This window comes from Monopterus albus, unplaced genomic scaffold (assembly GCF_001952655.1).
Source record: "Monopterus albus unplaced genomic scaffold, M_albus_1.0 scaffold1.1, whole genome shotgun sequence".
In the NCBI taxonomy this organism is placed as follows: Eukaryota; Metazoa; Chordata; class Actinopteri; order Synbranchiformes; family Synbranchidae; genus Monopterus; species Monopterus albus.
In genome coordinates, this window is record NW_018127881.1 from 3199226 (window position 1) to 3217511 (window position 18286).

The window sequence follows — 18286 nt, forward strand, 5'->3', positions numbered from 1 at the left end:
TTCTACTTGTGTGATGTAGAAGATAATTATCAAAGTATGTCATTGTGTAAGAATGTTAACAGTCTGTAATATTTTTTAGTATATCACTAGCGTGGTGTAGAACAAAATTATCTATGTAGTAATACTGCTTGCAAACCAATGATGGTAAGATGATGTTATGGGGTAGGACTAGATAAGTCTAACTTCTTCCTACTCCGTTCAAGCATGTACTAGGTATAAGCAAATTGATAATGCATTTGTGGATATGTGTGAAATTATGTGTGTTGACATATTGACTGTCGTTACATGTTTGAAAGAATAAATCAAATCAAATCAAATCAAATGTGTAGAACAATAGTTGTTTGCACTAGCACAAAAATTCATATTTTGGTCAAAGCTGATCTAAAGTGACCAGCAGGCTGTATAAGCTAGGCAGATGGTGTCCAGTGGAATTCTCGCTTGTATGTTATTAGTTGTTGCTTAATATAGATTAAGATCAGTGTTGAAAGCTTAACAAAGCCGAGGCTACACTGCAGCATTCCACTTTAGGTGTTTGATAAGTCTTCACATGTTCCTGTGGAGGTGATTTTTACTCATACAGTACAGAAGGTACACTGTAACTTCACTAGAGATTCTCTGAAGTTTGGAGTGTTGCTTTCAAGCAATAGACACAAATACTGAATAGCTCTAAGCTATTATTACACTCTAGCAAGTACACAAAAGAAACACCATTGTTCTCTACTGCTCTACTGCAAATTCCAGCTACATATTGTGGAGCACTGGAGCAACACTTTCAGTTTAATGTATTACATGCTTTATGGTCAGCAGGTCAGAATTACTGTGTATATGACAACAGACCGCTGCCTCACTGCTGGTCTGACTCAGTCCATATGCAGCAAAATCCACCCATTAGCACATATAAAGCTCATTACAGTAATTAGTCTGACATACTGTATCTCTTTTGTTTAATTTGTACAAAAGCTGAAGTGTAAAAACAACAATTCAGTTTTACAGGGGATCAATAACTTCCTGGACTCTCGGCTGGTCTGCATAATTACTGTATGTATGAAGAATCCTATTCAGAGCTAAGAAACTTTTCAAGCGAGGCAGGGAATATATTTTTAAAGGTTCTTTTATTACATATTGTTTATCTAATAATATACAGCCAGTACAAAAAGTATCCAAATTTTCTACATTTTGGAACCACCAACAGTCATCATAGATCTGGCTGCCCAGCCAAACTGAGTAAATAAATGTACAAAACACTCCAAAAACCTGTTTTCACTTTATCATTGTGGAGTATTATGCGTAGATTGATGAGAAAAAAAAATAACAGAATTCATTTTAAAATGACTCTGAAATTTGACCGGGTCTGAAAACCTTCTGTGCTGACTGTAAAAACCAATCGCATTGTTTCTGAAAAGGGATGTCCATTGGGATGTGAAACACACTGTAGTGTATTTCAACTGTAAAGAGTCTTGTTAGAAACATCCACTGCAGAAATCTTAGAATAATTGAAGTGTAGCTGAGAGGAGACATCCACATGAATGATTGTTACTATAACCTCCTGACAGGCCCTGCTTTGCACTTATTTATAGAAGTGTTTCAAGGTCTAAATGAAACATCCTATAAAACATTCACCTGCAACATTCAATAGCATTTACTACTATTTACAGTGCATAAAAGGTATGGGAAATGGAAGCCTAAAGAAAAAAGGAGTGCTGAACTAAATCATAATGAAGACCTTGTAAAAAAAATTATTAAAGTCAGTCTGTCACTGTTATTTACATGCTAATAGCACAGCTGCAACATATGTGTAGTTCCCACTATAGGCAGGGCATATATACTGTACATACAGTAGTTGAAAAAATCTTTTTCAACTACTGTATGTACACTTACTATGACCTGGACAACTGAGAATCTGCACAGACCTACATACAGTAGTGATAACTGCAGACTTTTTCTTCTAAAATGTTACAAAAGCATGAGAGAGGCGACTGAATAAGCAACACCAACCTTTTCAACACCAATCAGGACAATTTTATCTAAAGGGAACAGCAATAATACAAAAGGGCAGGCAAATCAAAAGAGAATATGGCAAAATGAATGTCAGCATTTACTAAGAGCCGCTGGATGTCAGGACTCACAATCAGAACTCGTTTGTCTTATGTCAAAAGAACAAAAGTGTATCCTCGTGCCCCAGACACAGTCACAGAGTTAACTTAGTGTCAGGATTGGCGTGTATAGATGCCAAACAGAGGTTGTGGTGAACTCAATTATAAAACCAGACGAACCGAGGTAGAGAAAAGTTCTTTACTTGTTGTAACCAAAACAACTAACACAAAGCCCAGGATCACAATCAGGTCGATAAGACAGTCCAGGGTCGGCGCCGGTAAACAGGTATAGCCAGGAGATCCAAACTCGAGAGGTCAAAGGGGACTAAATCAGAAGGTCGGTACACTGCAGGCGATCAGAATCTGGGAGGGCATAGGCAAAAACACGGTGGTCAAAAATAGCAATCCAAGGTCAGAAACAGAGAGTCAGGCAAGGTATAAATGCTGGAGAGTCAGAGCTGGAGTCTAGAACAATCTGGCAGCGTCCTGGTGGGAGGATGCTGCCTAAATAGAAGTAAAAACAGGTGCAAACAATAAGGAGCAGGTGAACTAATGATGATTAAGTAAAAAGGCCAAAACTGAGGTCAAACAAAACAGGAAGTAATGTGAAAATAAAAGCATGACAGGAAGCAAGAGGGGCAGGAGGGTGACACTTATATTCCACTCAGAATGGGAAATGTAGGATGTGAGCAATGTTAGGAGGTCTGATAAAACTGTGGTTTGTTAAATACTGTACGTTTATCTTAATTAAAGGATATATAACATAATCATGTGAAATGTCATTTGCCAAAAGAGCGGAGCATCAATCAGTTATACTTACAAAACAGTTTAAAACACAGATATTGATTTAATTGATATAATTTTATTGGTAAAAGATTTGAACTGATTGCAGATGAGGAACAAATTCAAATCAAAGTAGTTTCTTCTGCAAAAATATGATCCATTTCATGGACTGTTTATGACCTAGAAGAAGAAATTTCAGTATATTCAGAATATAATAATATGCAGCCCATTTTTAAATGACTTGACTTGGTGGAATAGATATATTAGAAGAATGCACTGACAAACAACAGAAATTTTGTAAAAGGGTATAATGGTTGTTTTGCTTTTATCCTTTCAGAACATTTTCCATTACAGACTGAGTTAATCCATGTGATGTAGGCAGAAACACGGGTGAAGACAGTGGGCTTCTGGGGAGCGTTGCATCCCATACCAGACACAAAGCTGGCAATGCCATGGACATACCAACTGTTGTTAACTTGGCAGCTCAGAGGGCCTCCAAAGTCACCCTAGAGGGAAACAAAGAACAATTTGTTAAATGCACACAAATACACTGCCATCTTTTTTCTTTTCTTTTCTTTTTTTTATTGATAGTGTTCTGTTGCAAAATTCTTTGGGGAGTCTTTTTTTTTCAGACTTCTTTGTGAATAGTTTGTGACTTATTATGATGAAGATGGGTGTATATTTTTGACTGTGATTAAAAAAAACCTCAGCAAAAAAGTATAAAAAAGGCTTCTACAAAACTGAAGAGGGATTTAAACCTATTTTTAGAAAATAATAGTGTGACTCAAAAATGTCAGCAAAATATGTGTTATCAGGCATCATATAGGGATAAACTGATACCACAGTGTGATTTGCTTTGCCCACGGTTGATCATGGGGTTGATTTAAGCATTGGAAAGGTTCTGCAGATTTGCTCAGCTGCTGGACAAATAGAATGAATTTGTTTGTGCTACATTTAGCGAGTATACTCATGAGTGTGCTTGGCTTGGTTTGTGCTGAGTGTGAGAGATTTGCTCTTCACTGTAGTAGTGTAGTGTTTTCATATCTTTACACCAACAGACTGATGTTGCATCCTGACTTAGAACCTCCTCCAGCACAGATCATGTCGGTCTTCATGGTGCTGCTCCACCAGCCAGAGCTGGTTCAGGTCTTGTGATCAACAATAGGAAGGTAGGCCTTCTTCATTCTGTTAGACATGCTTCCATCAGCTGTAGGAAGAGGAGAAACACAAACAAATAAACTGCACATGTAAGAGTCCGTTTATAGTTTCCAGTCAGAATTATGAAAGCGAGGAGCTGTGTCAGACTCACTGGAGGTGCGTCCATATCCAGTGATATAGCAGGGGTTGCTGTGGGGCAGGATCTCACCAATAGGAGGCAGAGAGGCCAGCTTCACACAGGGTGACCTCAGATAACAGCCGCAACAGTGCAGTGTCATTACTAATGGTCAAATGATGAGACTGCTTGAACTTCTGGCATATGAGTCTTAGTCAGAACACAAAACTGTCCCACTGAAATCATCAGCAGCAGAAACATGCTGACCAGATATATTAATAGTTTTTAAATAACCTGTGGTGCAAACAGAAGACATCATACAGTCACAACTTCATTTAAATGCAGTTAACCTTATCAGATCTATAAAAATCTGCTGTTCTGAATATTTTAGTTTATATTTATCATCTGTTTGCACCATTAATTTAGTTTCCTGTTTTAAGCAATATTTGTGTTTTTTCTGAATCTTCAGTTAAATCCAGGAGCAAGTGATTTTAGTATATAAATGAAGTTGGTTAGGTGAGTAGGATAATACATTTTTGAGCAGCCCATGTCATAACCTAGAGTGGACTGCTTTTTTGACCAGTCATGAGAAGCATGAGAAATATCCTGAAGATATGTAGGCGATATTTGACAGGTTTTATATCTTATAAATCTTATAGTAATGCCTTTTGAGAGTAACACAAAAGTAACTTACCAACTAACCATTTACTGCCTTAGAATGTAACATTGTAACTTAACTGATTCCTTTTAGTGAACAGTATGTAATATATTACCTTTGACAAGTAAATGCCAAAGTGGTGGACCAACCAACAGAGTAGCATGGCTTCTAAATGTGTTGGGACATAACAGTGCTGATCAGAATAATGTGAGGTTTACTGTATGATGATAGTTTTATCTGTTACCTGTATGCACAGCGAGCAGCAGTCATGACCTATCCTTTCTTGATCAGTGTTCCTCCACAGAAATGGTGATAGGACCCCTCTGAGAACTGCTGGAGAGAGAACTGGAGTAGGACTCACAAAATATTCTCATCAAGAGAAAGCTCCAGTTTTGTGTCTTTGTGCATAAGCTAGCCAGTTGGCTGCAGCTTCCTATTTAATGAAGTGATGCAAGGCGAGAAGAGAAAAAGCCTATTTCCCAAAAAGTATTCATTAAAGAACAACTTTCTTATCATGTATCATTCTTATGGAGATACAACTAGATTTGACCTGTGACAATCTTAAAAACATACATGGAGGGTATTTTGGTTTCATCCATTATCAATACTGAATGGGTAAAAAAAAAAATCTGTATTTTGCACTTACACAACCTTTTTTGTCCTACCTGGCTATGTGATACTGTACCTGCCAGGGCCACGAGGTTTGATAAGGCACTTCTTCACCTCCCACAACTCTTCCTGCAGTGTTGCGCTCCATGTAGCTGGACTGAAGGTCCAACTCAGCCAGCACTGAGGCACAGAGGGGATCTCACTGAAACACCACTGAACCTGTCTTCCTCTTGTGTTAACTGTGCCTTTTTCTTTTCATAATAAGCAAGAAACACTGAATTTCTCAGTAGATTCTTTAGCCCTGACATTACTTACCTGTGGCTGTGAGAGGGGTAAACAGCAGAAACAGGAGCATGTCTACAGCATCATGGCTTTTCTAAATGCATGTCTCATTTTATAACCAGAGCTGACCTTCATTTGATGTGGAGCATCTGCTGTGAGCACGGCAGTGGTCAAAAATGCACCTGTTGTGTGTCTCACACTATCTCACGCTATCACAGTTTGCGATAGTGTGCAAAAACATGTTGCCGCATCACACGGAATTTGTTGAAACATACAGCGATTACTGTTTCTACCTCTCCTTGTATCTCCTTCGGTTTTGAAGTGCTGTACATTTATTTTCACAGTCTGTTGCCACACTTTAATTTGACTTGGTTGTGTGCCACATAAAGTATTTATGAATCAGCTTTTTTAGGTTTCCTTTATATGTTTTGTTGCTGTATAGGAGGATAGATTCATGCCTAAAGAAGAGGAAATGTAACCTTCATGCCATACATAACTGTGGCTACATCAAATTTCTGATGGAAAAATGAGTCATTAGGCAAAATTTAATTAAAGTTTATTTTTGTATAATGAGACCATGCAAGTGAAGCAATGTAGATGAAAACATGATGGAAAGTTGTTTCTGTTTTTCTCTGTTGCACCACGAGTGATACTTCTGTTTAACTCATGATCTGTAAAAGAGAAGTGAATAATGATTAAACATACAGAGCCAAAATAAAATGTCAAAATTCAATAAAATCCTTTCAAAACTAGCATTCCTATCTATAATAAGGAACATTTTATAGGTTATTCTATCACTTCTTATTGATTTACCAAACTCTTATACTGACCGAGTCCATCCAATCAATGTAGGCAGACACACGGGTGAAGACGGTGGGCTTCTTGGGATAGTTACATCCCATACCAGATACAAAGCTGGCAATACCATGGACGTAGTATTTTCCATCAACCAGACAGTTTAGGGGGCCACCAGAGTCACCCTGAGAGAATTACAGAGAGCAGCTTTAGTGTTGTGAACATTCAGTGTATAAAAGAGAAAGAACACATATTGAAGACTTGAGTTTGCAAGATTATTTTCTCTTCTTTGTGATATGAAATGCTTTACTGACATACAGTACAGTATCTTAATCATTCTACTATTTCAATAAAGCCAATCAAAGTACAAGTAAAATAAGTCTTGTATAGTTATATTGTTTTTTTCCTGGTCTTATTTTTCACATAGTGAAAGACTCACATTGCATCCAGACTCAGCGGCACCACCGGCACACACCATGGTAGTTTTGACAGTGCTGCCCCACCAGGAAGGGCTGGAGCAGGTGTTGTGGTCAATGAGTGGAAGGTAGGCCTGCTTGAGTTCGGCGGACAGGCTACCACCAGCTGGACAGGGTGAAACAAAAAAGGTGAGATACAGTGAGCTTTACAGAAAGGGCCCAGCCATGGCACTGAAACTGATGGGCACCCACAAGGAGGGTGAAGTCAACTCACTGGATGTGACTCCCCATCCAGTGACGTAGCAGAGATTGTGGTGGGGCAGAATCTGACCAGAGGGAGGCAGAGAGCCCAGCTGGACACGTGAGTTTAGGGTGGCATCAGAGGACAGACGCAGCAAGGCAACGTCATATCTGAGATGGAGATCCACAAATCAGGTAGAAGGAACCAAAAATAACTCTACTAGGATACTGACTTCATGGGGAATTCGTTTTATCTCTTGGTCAGACCACTACTTCTCTAAGGTAACACTTTTACTCCATACCAGCTTAGAATATACAGGTTTTGCCCAGAGACACTTGAAATGGATTCCCGTTAAAACATTGTAACTCACTAAAGAAAGTCATTAAATCTAAGAAATACTCACCCGTTAGACACTCTGCCAGAGTCCCATCCAGGGTGGATGTAAACATTGCTGACTTCCAGGATCTGCTCTGTGCCACTGTTGCTGTAGAGGTCATGCTCACCCAGAACGACACGCCACACCCTGTTGCTGCAATATTTTAAAAGAAGAAGCAAAGATGTTAACACTCAATGATTAGATATGGTTGTGACTCAAACAACAGCTAGGACCCCATGAATTGTTATTATGATAAACTGGAAAAAGACCACTGTATCCCATTACATCACCTCTGGTTTTGTTTATGATTTGATTTTTTTGTTTGGACACTTTTCTTTCTTTGTGAACAAATCAATTAATTTCCTTTGGTGTGTGACAGTTATAAATGAGGCTGTGAGAAATGTCCTCATGCTGATGATATTAAAAACACTGAAATAAATCATAGCTGGGCCTGGAGATAAAACTAAGCAATGACTTTTCAACAAAGACCACCAGTCAATACATCACAAAATGTGTATAAATATATCCAAAACTCTTACAAGCCACAGAGCACATGGGTCTCTGCTCTGGTTAATCATTATGTTACCTGTCCACACAGTGAGCAGCAGTCATTACCCAGCCTTTCTCAATCAGGGTTCCTCCACACGTGTGGCGATAGCTGCTGCCAGACTGGTACTGAAGAGAGATCTAAGGAAAGGAATCAGACCTTAGTTTATATGAAAATATGAGCAGCATAATATATTGATCTGATTTCTAAACATCATTTTGTTGTTGTGCTGAAATAATGCATCCAGTAAACATGAACGCCATTACTGACTTTGTGTAGCACTAGGTTACCTGCCAGGGCCAGGAGTTGGGGCTGGCCACTTCACCTCCCACAACCCTTTGAAAGATGTCCTCCATGTACCTGGGCTGAGACTCCAGCTCAGCCAGCACTGGTTTAAAAAATAAATACACAAAAATAAGATACATCTTACTCATGGTTTCCCAGAAACCTTGCAATATCAATTGCTTTCCACCTACAGAAGGAGAAAAGGTGAAATTAGAACAATAAGACTGTACCGGTAGAGAAGATTATCCAGAGCACCTATGTGTCCATCCATTACTCACCCATGGCTGCGAGACTCGTCAAAACCAGAAACCTGAACATATCTGCAGTGTGTCAGAATGTTGTTGCAAGGAGCAAATGCTTCTCTCCTTTTATACCCCAGTTCGACCTTCAGCTGATGTGTGACAAAAACCAGGTATGCACATGTGGTCTGTCTCACACAGTGTTATCACAGTTAGTTACCACACAGCTCCTATTCTGACTTCTAGAAAATGGTTCAGAATGAACAATGACATGTAGACAGAAAAGTATATCTGGATGTGAGTCATAGTGATTCAAAGGTCCTAGAAAGGTTATTATGAGTTTATGTGGGTTGATAATGTCCACCACATCTATTTGGAGCTATCAACATACTTTTGAACACTGACCTCAAGAAGTGGGAGTGTAATGATGATTGACTGACCTTATGTCTGCAATAAAGTATCTGATATAGTGAGAAACATAAAAATTTTGTCCTTGAACTTATGACATTTATTCGCACCCAAAGTTTCCAAAATGGACTTTCAGGGTTTTTAGGTACGTATAGGAAATCATGAAACAATAAAATTAATTGTCTGATGAAACAAAATGCAAGTTTTTGCAAATATTTACATTGCGAAATAATCAAGTGTCCATTTGAAACAACATAAAATTTGAGGTACTGTAAGCAAGGGAAAACATGTTTATGTGTTATCTCGCAAGTGACAATTTGGAAGGAAGTAAAGAAAATTTAAACAGTGGGACATGCTCATTTACAAGTGTGTTGTGACAAGTTCAAGGAAAAGCTAACAAATAGTGTCTCAGTAAGGTGTTGGGCCACCATGTGCTGCCAGAAGAGCTTCAGTGCACCTTGGCATTGATTTTACAAGTCTCTGAACTCTATGAGCACCATTTTTTCCAAATATATTCTCTCAATTATTCAGTTTGTCATCTTCCTGTATATGTGAAAAAAGTTAAAGTGATGCAACTGTTTCCTTCAGTGTCAACGTTTCTTGTATAATAGGGTGACGTTAACATGGTGACTGTACGGTAGATTTCTTTTCCTATTACTGGAGCATTTTTCGAACATCTGAGGAACAATTAGAAAAGTCAGCATTTCCAAAAAAAAAAAAAAAAAACAAAGTAGTAAACTATTAATATATTCTACAATGTTTCCAAAACAGAACATTCTTTATGTTTGTTTTAGCCATTTTTTTTTAAAGTCAGAAATGTAATGAAAGAGAACAGAAATCTAGTTCATGGTGTAAAGTACTAGGCATTTTGAGCTGTGCAATTAAGTCTGAGACAAGAAGGACATTTTTTTGTATCCTATATATTTGATCTATTTTTGTTTATTCTAATTCCATTTTATTGATTGTTTTTTTAATTGTTTTATTTATTTTTTACCTAATTGCCTTTTTTTGCTTTATTGTCTTTTATCTGTAAAGCATTTTGAATTGCATTAATTTGCATGAAGAGTCTATATAAATAAAGTGTGATTGGTTAATTGATATAATATCTTATTCTCATTTCATTTATTCATTAGAGAATAGTTAATGATTTGAGCTAGAAGTCAAATTATAAATAATAATTTTTATTGAACACATTATCAGCTGGCATTGCCCCCACCCTCCATGACCTTATTTAGGAATAAGCAGTATAGATAATGGTTGGATGGACATTATGGTATTCTGCGTGTGCAGCAATGACAACTACAACAGTGTCACAATCTGACACTAGAGGGGGACAAAGCCTAATAAACACAGAATCTACTTGGCTACATATGGATGCATGATATAAAGGCATTTCATCATGTTGTATGCATGATTTATGTCTCATGTGGCCTCTCATATAGTACTGGCACTTCATTTCACTTCACTTCACTTCACTTCATTAACACCCAAATCTTCATGCAATTTCAATTTAATTATGTTTCAGATTTTGTGTTGTGTGTAAAATGAAAAAAAAAAAACATTAGAAGTGAAAAGCTACATTTCCAATTGGAAAGAATTAAATCCAGTGTGAGAACTGAGTTCAAGAAGATTTCTCTCCTATATTTTGCTCTGACCTCTTTGACCTCAGATGGATTACTTGATGATATATACACAATAAGGCTCTAAGTAAAGTATATATAATAATACTTATTTTAAAAGCCATTTAGTAGTTCTGGTCATGCTGATATATTACTAACAATAGGTTTCTGGACAATAGGAAGGTCTTTGGTGTGTCCATCTTTTATAAAACAACTCTTAATTAGACAGGAAGTCATTAAAACTGTATGGATTTTGGATTATAGCCTTATCAGGCTATTAAAGAGATAGCTATGTTGGCTGGTAATTGAGCAGGCCCCCTGGTACACAGGGGAAAGGGTTTTAATGCTACAAGACTTCCCAATCAACAGGGGCTCCATAATTTTGTTCTGTGCTCATAGAGCCTCTTCGTCCCCTCTAAACTCCTCATTTACCCCTCCACCACCCCAGCCTTTTCTTGCAGAGGCATAAATCAAATAGAGAGATCAAAGACAGGAAGTGCTGGGGATGTGTTAATTAAAGATGTTTGTTCTTGATACAGCTTCCCTTCATTAATGAACAGTCGATTTGGCTCCCATAAAGATGTCTCACACACATGGGCAGGAAATTGAGGTTCCAGAAAAAAATTAATGGGATGCACTGATTGGCTCTGTGATAGAAAGTCAGCGAGGGCTACACAAGGGTAAGTGTTTATTGTGCCACTGTGACACTATTTGAAAAGCTTGAACTGCTAGCAGAGTGGAGCTCAAAGATTCAGTCCAGTTCAAAGAAACTACTACTGTCATTATTCAGTCATTCATTCCAGCATGCTTTGTTATCAGAGTTGGCATGTGATGCTAAACTTGAGGCAATACAGCATCAGAATATTTGGATGATTTGAGAATTACACAAGACAATTTGAAGCATTTGCAGACACAGTATTAGTAAGAAAGTGATTTTGCTTTTGAGGAGGCTAAACTGATGACAGCCAGTAGCTGACATAGTCTTTCTATTTTATTTTGACTTTAATCAAGTAAAATCTCACCAATGCAACATCTTGTACACAAATAAACCAAGACTGACAACTAGATGATAAAGTATGAAAGGTCAGAGAAGGATAGAAGACACCGTCAATTTTAAGAAAGCTAAAATGAGCTATAGAATAATTTACCACAGAGTTTACAATTCAGTCTGGGATACTGTTTTTAACAAAACTGACCTCCCATGATCCATCCGAGTTAAATTTATGTTCCTCAGCTTTCATAAAATTCAAACTCAGTATATATCATCTAGATTTTATTCCACCATGGCTGCTTAAAGAAGTCCCGGACACTGTTGAGCCCAATATTTTAGCAATGATTAACAGCTTCCTGGTAAACAGCTGCATCCCATGCAGTTTTAAACATCCTGTCATACAGCCCCTGATTAAAACAACATAATCTAGATTTGTCTGTGCCAAATAATTATTGACTTATGTCAAAGCAATCATTTTTTGTTCAAAATTCTTGAAAAAGGTGTTCTCTCTCAACCAACCTCCAACTTGCACAAATTTAGTATCCTGGATAAACTTCAGTCAGGTCTCAGGATGCACCATAGCACAGAGACAGTTCTCTTGAGGGTGACAAATGACACGCTTTTGTCACTTGATTCAGGTAATTACACTATTTTTATTCTTTCAGATCCGTTTGCTGCCTTTGACATAATTGGTCACACCATCCTTTTAAACCATCTTAAGCATATTTATGGCATTCAGGGGCTGGCCCTTCATTGGTTTACCTCCTACCTCCAAGAAAGATTAACCTTGGTTAACGTTGATAAAGTCTACTCCTCTGGCCCCATCTCCTGTGGAGTACACAGGGCTCCATATTAGGCCCTAATTTTTTTTATAGTATATGCTTCCTCTCAGGTTTTTCTTTGTTTTTAGAAAATACAGTTTCTCCTACTACTGTTATGCTGATAACACCCAGCTGTACCTCCCTTTGAAACCTGATGCATGGTATTTGAACTCCCCTGCAGAACTGTATGAGCAATGTGAAAACCTAGATAGCAAAAAGCTTCCTTTAGCTAATCGAGAACAAACCGAGGTCCTAATCTTTGGGCCAACAGGTTTAACTCTGCTCAACACTCCTGGGCCTCTGTCATTGAACGTGTAAACCCACACACAAAATCTTGGAGTTATATTTGATGCCGATTTAAAATTTGATAAACAAATCAACTTATGGTCAGCATTAGTTTCTTTCAGCTAATATCACTCATAAAATTAAAATTATTACTGTCTGCTAAAGACTTGGTGATTATGATGTGTGCTTTTATTTCCTCTCGCCTCAACTACTGCAACCCACTCTATATAGAAATCAATCAGTCAACTTTATCTTGCCTATACTGGTTCAAAACTCAGTGGTTAGAAATTCAGTGTTTCTTCAAAGCTGCAAAACTCCTCACTGGAACCAAGCAGAGAGACCATATGTTACCAGTGAGGTGCAGAATTAATTTTAAGATTCTTTTATTTGTTTTATAGTGCTGCATGGCCTGACAGCAGGTTACATCACTCACAACTCACTAAGGTCCTCCCCCTCCACTGACATTTTTAAGACCTGTATGGCCCACCTATTTTCTTTAGCCTTTTCATTATTTTTATTCAGACATTTTATGCTTTTATCAAATTTCTTATTCTATTTTTTATGTTTTGTTTTATACTATTTTCCTTGTGCTTTATTTCTTTATATTGTCAAGGTGTTCATTGATCTCTTCTGCTTGTAAAGCACTTTGGTCAACATTTGTTGTTTTTAAATGTGTTATATTAATAAAGAGACTTGACCTGACTTGACTACTCCAAGTGGCTGGAGCAGAAAACATAATAACCTTTGATTTTTCTCATTTCTGTCCATACACTATGAACAGACAGCAGATATGTGTCTTATGATCTAAGATTATGATTGGGAGATGAACTCTGTCAAATAAGTTTGCCAAGATTTTAGAGAAGTTTGTCTAGAATTGCTTTATAAATAAAAATATGTCAATGACTCAAATGATGCTCAGTGGGAGATGACCAGCCTACTAGATGAGCTGGCCAATACAGTGCTGAGTACATGGTTATAAGTTGGTGACAAACTTTAATGTATCATGATTAACCAGCATATGAAGACATTGTGCTGTGGCATTCATGTATAACAAGTCACCATAATCATGAACTGGGAAGACAGTGGTAGCAACCAGTCTTTTACTGGCTTCTAAAGAAAAATAAGACTTATGAGATTGCTTCATAATTCTTTATCATGGTTGTATATTTTAGCTTTTCATCTGCACTTTTAAAGTTGTATTAATTTATTTTTGCCACCTTGAGGGCAGCACAACATATGCTAAACATAAAGATGATATGGTGACTGTTTTACCAAACAGTTGCCAATTTACACCGACCACCTGATGAAAGTAAGTCCAGTATTGAGTCCTCTTACAGTAGCTCTGCTTCGCTTGCTCTCTTTGAAAAAATCAATTTAGCTTCTTTACACATCCGTGAAAAGATTAGGTCTGAGTCACTTAGAGGAAAAAAATGTACTAAGTAAACTTAGTACTTTAATATAAAAATATTGATAAGAGCCATTTTAAACGAAACACATGACTTTTTATAACTTGATTTATAGTGTGCAAATAATTGAAAAATTTTCAGCTGCTCTTTCTCATAAGGCCTCTAAGTAGTTATTTTGGTCACTGACAATGCAGTCCTGTTTTTGTTTCCCTTATTCAAGGGGTAATGCTGCACAAGAGTCCTTGATTGTCTAAGAAAACAAACATCTCAAACCTCAGCTTTAACAAAATGCTCCTTGTGATTTTTCCTAACACACATAGCTCTTGATGAGCATTTTATGGTTCACTAAACCACAGACAAAATGTCTACAGATAATAAATATGAGGTTAAACTGAGTTATACTTCAACAATTTCAACATCAGAAAATGATACCAAGAACAAAAGGGCAATAAGGACATTTGGATGTTACCAAACTGGAAAAACAGACTGTAAGTGAAATGCAGTTTTCTTAATTTGTAGCTGAGCTCAAATCCAGAAATTATTCACCCTCTGACCTAAAAATCTAACATCTGCTGAACACTGATAATTCTCATTTCATGTGTTTGTGGCTGTGATGTTATTTTTCAGTAACATGGTTTTGTTCATACATAATTTGTGACGAGCTACAGCATTGAATGACTGCACACCATGGCAGTAATCTACACAGAGTCCATGGGGAGCAACAGTGTATTAGCACTTTCCCCTGCTGGCTGAGAAAATGTGTAGGGATGCATCAATGTTGCCATGCGTCATGCCGGATGACAGCAGAGAAACTGATCCACTGGGCTTTTTGCAACCTTTAATTGCAATTATACCACAGTGAAAACAATCAATATCCTCAACTCCACCATCCCTCTCTATCTCTCTCTGAGGAAGCTACACCTGCTCACTTCCCCTCTCATGTTTCCTTCCTCACTGCCTCCTTCTCCACATACATTTGGCAAAAAGGTGCCATAAAGGCAGCTGGATGATGTGGTTTATGGGGCCAGGGACAAAAGTGGTGCAGAAGTGGTAGGATGCTGCAGGATGATCTGCTGTGACTATGAGCACCTGATTGATTCTGTGGAGTACTGTTCATCCATCTCCATCCTCCAGTGGCAGCTTCTGCTTTCACCTCTAGCTGCTTGCCTGTTCCCTCTCCCCAATCCCAGTCTGTCCTGCCATGCTGCTGAGCCTTGGCCCTCTGCTACAGCAGTAATAGGGTCTATTGAAGTGAAAAAGGAGGCTGCTACTCCAACTTTCTTTGACTGAGTGATAGACGGTAAAGGAGAAGTGATTAAAAGTGTTAGGATGGCTTGAACACGGAAGTGAGCGAGTCACAAAAATTGATGGACCCAGGTGGCTGACTTCGATGCAAGCAGTGCAAGTTTATTTACAGTGTACAACAAGTGACCAAGAAATGAACAGTCGAGTAACACTGGGACCGGGTGTCGAGCTTCGGATGGGAACACAGTCAGTGGTGGAGATGATGAGAAGAGGACCGGGCTGCGGACAATGGGACTCACTCCTGGACTGGTCGAGTTGGATGGTACTGAAGAGGAACAGAACTTGTACATACGGTAAAACTAACTAACTAACTAACTAACTAACTAACTAACTAACACAGATCAGCCGGACCAACGGGGAACAAACGGGCCTGAGAAATGCTAGAAAGAACTGGCAGAGGAGTGAACGAAGAGCAGGGGCTAAATAGGGAGAAACTAATCAGGTGCAGCTGGTGGTAATCCGGGGGCAAGAAGCAGGTGTAAGGGATAACGTAATGAGGGTAAGGGAGTGAAAACAGAGTGAGGGGAGTGAGAAAGGAGGTGCAGCCGGGCAAACCTGACAAAAAAGCTGGCAATATTGACATTGTTGCTTCATTCTTGTCACACTATGCGTTCCAGTAGTTGCATCATTAGACAGCCTTTAAGATCCAATACCCACACTTTAGCTTATTAAAATCCCCAAGTGATGAAAGATAAAGTAATAGAAGAGATGAAACAAGCTTTACTATGAAATTGGTATGCAATAATTAGAAATATTCACATATAGAAAGTGAATAGCAGCATGTATTGTGATATCGGTGTTACAAAGAAATCCAATTAAGGCAACCACATACAACATGAGAGCTTGTGCAGCTGTTTTGTAACTCATGTTTTTCACTGCCCTGCAAATTCATACCTGTCACTGGCTGTCAAGATAATTATTCCCTGAGGGAAAGGGGAGAAAATAACTATATGTCAATTAGCACAGTTCAACAAAGAGAGTGCCAGTAAGTTTGTATAAATATACCGTGATAAGAGCAACTTGTTAAGTTGCAAACTGGGTCACTATATGAACTGTTTAATTCTTTCATACCATTAACAAATATTTTTCTACAACATATTAAACCATAAAAGGTAACATATGAGTCAGATATGTTAAAGTTGTGTAATGTGGTGAATACGGGCAGTTTGATATCAGAAGATGACATGACCTCTGATTTCCACATCTACTGTGTATTCTGTCAATCACATTTTACCATTGACAAGTGGAAGCACAGAGAGACAGAGAATGCAATGTCAGAGCTTCACTGGCCTGTGCAAAATGAATAATTTCATGCATGAAAGGAGAGGATAAAATTAACATGGACCTCTGTGATTTTGAATAGTCAAGGAAATAAATTTGGAATGGCGAGAGCATGGATAGCCACAGCATTGTCCTTGTTACATAACACATAATCAGAACACCCTGTAGGCAGCCTTATATTTTCATCAGTGTGATAACATAGGATTTTTAGCATGATTTAAAATTATCTACCATGAGAGACAGACTTAAGGTGTGGTAAAATGGAGTGGTATTTATTTTAACTTATTTCAGTGCTCCACATATACAACTAGGTTTATGGTAGATGGACTGCATTCACTGAAAATGTTCTTGATATATTTGGTTTTCCTCTCCTACTCTCCTTTGGTGGTACACTCAGATAGTTCTCCTGGTTTCACTGAGAATACAAGCTGATCCATTCTTAAGAGAAGTGGATGGCACAGGGACTTGCTTGTGTATTTCATTCTGTCCTACTCAGCTAACAATGTGAGTTAAAGCTATTGATTAAGGTCCATGTGGCCAGCAAACAGCTTGGTAAATCATAAAAAAGGGAATCTCAAAATGTCTATGTCAAGAATATTCCCTATGTCTACCTCATTTTCTTAAATGAAAACTACAGTAATTCCTTTCCTGTCATATTATAAACTTTGAAGCCCATATCTCACACATCCAGTGGCACAATACAGTTTACTTTCACCTTACTCTCAAATACAGAAGTGTACGGTGCACCAGCCCACCAATGAGATAAGAAATGGTGACAAAGGGAGTGTGGGGATTTGTGGTGAGGCCTGCATGTGAATATTTAATTAGATGTTAATGAATAGAAGTCATTAGGATTAATTTGTCCATAAGGTTAATTTAAATGTTCTTTTGCACTCCTCATGAGAGTGGAGGTCTGTGTGCAAGGGACCGAGGTGGAGCTCCAAATTTGAGGTTTCAGCTGTGGACAATAGCCGGTCACTCAAAACTGCTAAGCAGTAATGAAGTCAGCGCCAAATTCTCAATTAGCAGCAATTCTGAGCAGCTGGTTTTGGTCATTACAAAGTAGTATGATTATTAGCTTAGCATCCAAACTATAAAACACAAACTGTGTTGCTGTTGATGTCAGTGGTGAAAGCGGATTTGTCTGCAAGCCAAAATGCTCACAACAGTACATGTACTGGGTTTGCCTGTACGGTGCCTCGAAATGTTTAAAATGTCAACTCTAGGTGTAAATATAAGTGTAAAGGTTGTGCATTACTAACTTTCCAAATATCTCATGACACTCATTTTGGATTTAACCTGAAGCTATGAAGTCACAAAGTTTGTGAATGATGTTTTTGAAACCTTTATACCATGGGCAGACAATCAACCTTGCAGCGGAGAGACCTGATGCTGTATTGAACTCGCCACAGATGAAAAGCCCATCTTCAAACACAATCAACAAAGAGGGTGAAATAGCAGTGCTGGGATGACACTACTCCTCATCCACAAATTGCATTCCACCAAGTCCTTCGTCTGTGCAAACCAGACACTGAGAACAAAGTGGCATGAGATATAATGGCTAGGCCTTTTA

At 38.2% G+C, this 18286-nt stretch overlaps 1 protein-coding gene and 1 pseudogene across 1 annotated transcript; both read right to left on the reverse strand.

The window, feature by feature from the left end:
- Window positions 1-3038: 3038 nt before the first annotated feature.
- On the reverse strand, window positions 3039-5771 carry LOC109966364 (elastase-1-like; annotated as a pseudogene).
- A 467-nt stretch (window positions 5772-6238) lies between these two features.
- LOC109964907 (elastase-1-like) lies at window positions 6239-8782 on the reverse strand. The gene is made up of 8 exons (XM_020608556.1): window positions 8637-8782; window positions 8364-8461; window positions 8113-8213; window positions 7554-7679; window positions 7184-7320; window positions 6933-7075; window positions 6529-6678; window positions 6239-6369 (listed from the first exon to the last, which is right to left on the reverse strand). The coding sequence occupies exons 1-8, from the start codon at window positions 8674-8676 to the stop codon at window positions 6358-6360; spliced, it is 807 nt and encodes a 268-aa protein (XP_020464212.1). The 5' UTR covers window positions 8677-8782; the 3' UTR covers window positions 6239-6357.
- Between the last annotated feature and the right edge of the window lie 9504 nt (window positions 8783-18286).

Coding starts and splice junctions, on each gene's coding strand:
- LOC109964907 (XM_020608556.1), bottom strand. CDS start 8,676: ATGTTCAGGTTTCTGGTTTTGACGAGTCTCGCAGCCATGG. Junction 7,680..8,112: donor GCTGCTCACTGTGTGGACAG/GTAACATAATGA, acceptor AAAATATTGCAG/CAACAGGGTGTGGCGTGTCG. Junction 7,321..7,553: donor TCTGGCAGAGTGTCTAACGG/GTGAGTATTTCT, acceptor TCTCCATCTCAG/ATATGACGTTGCCTTGCTGC.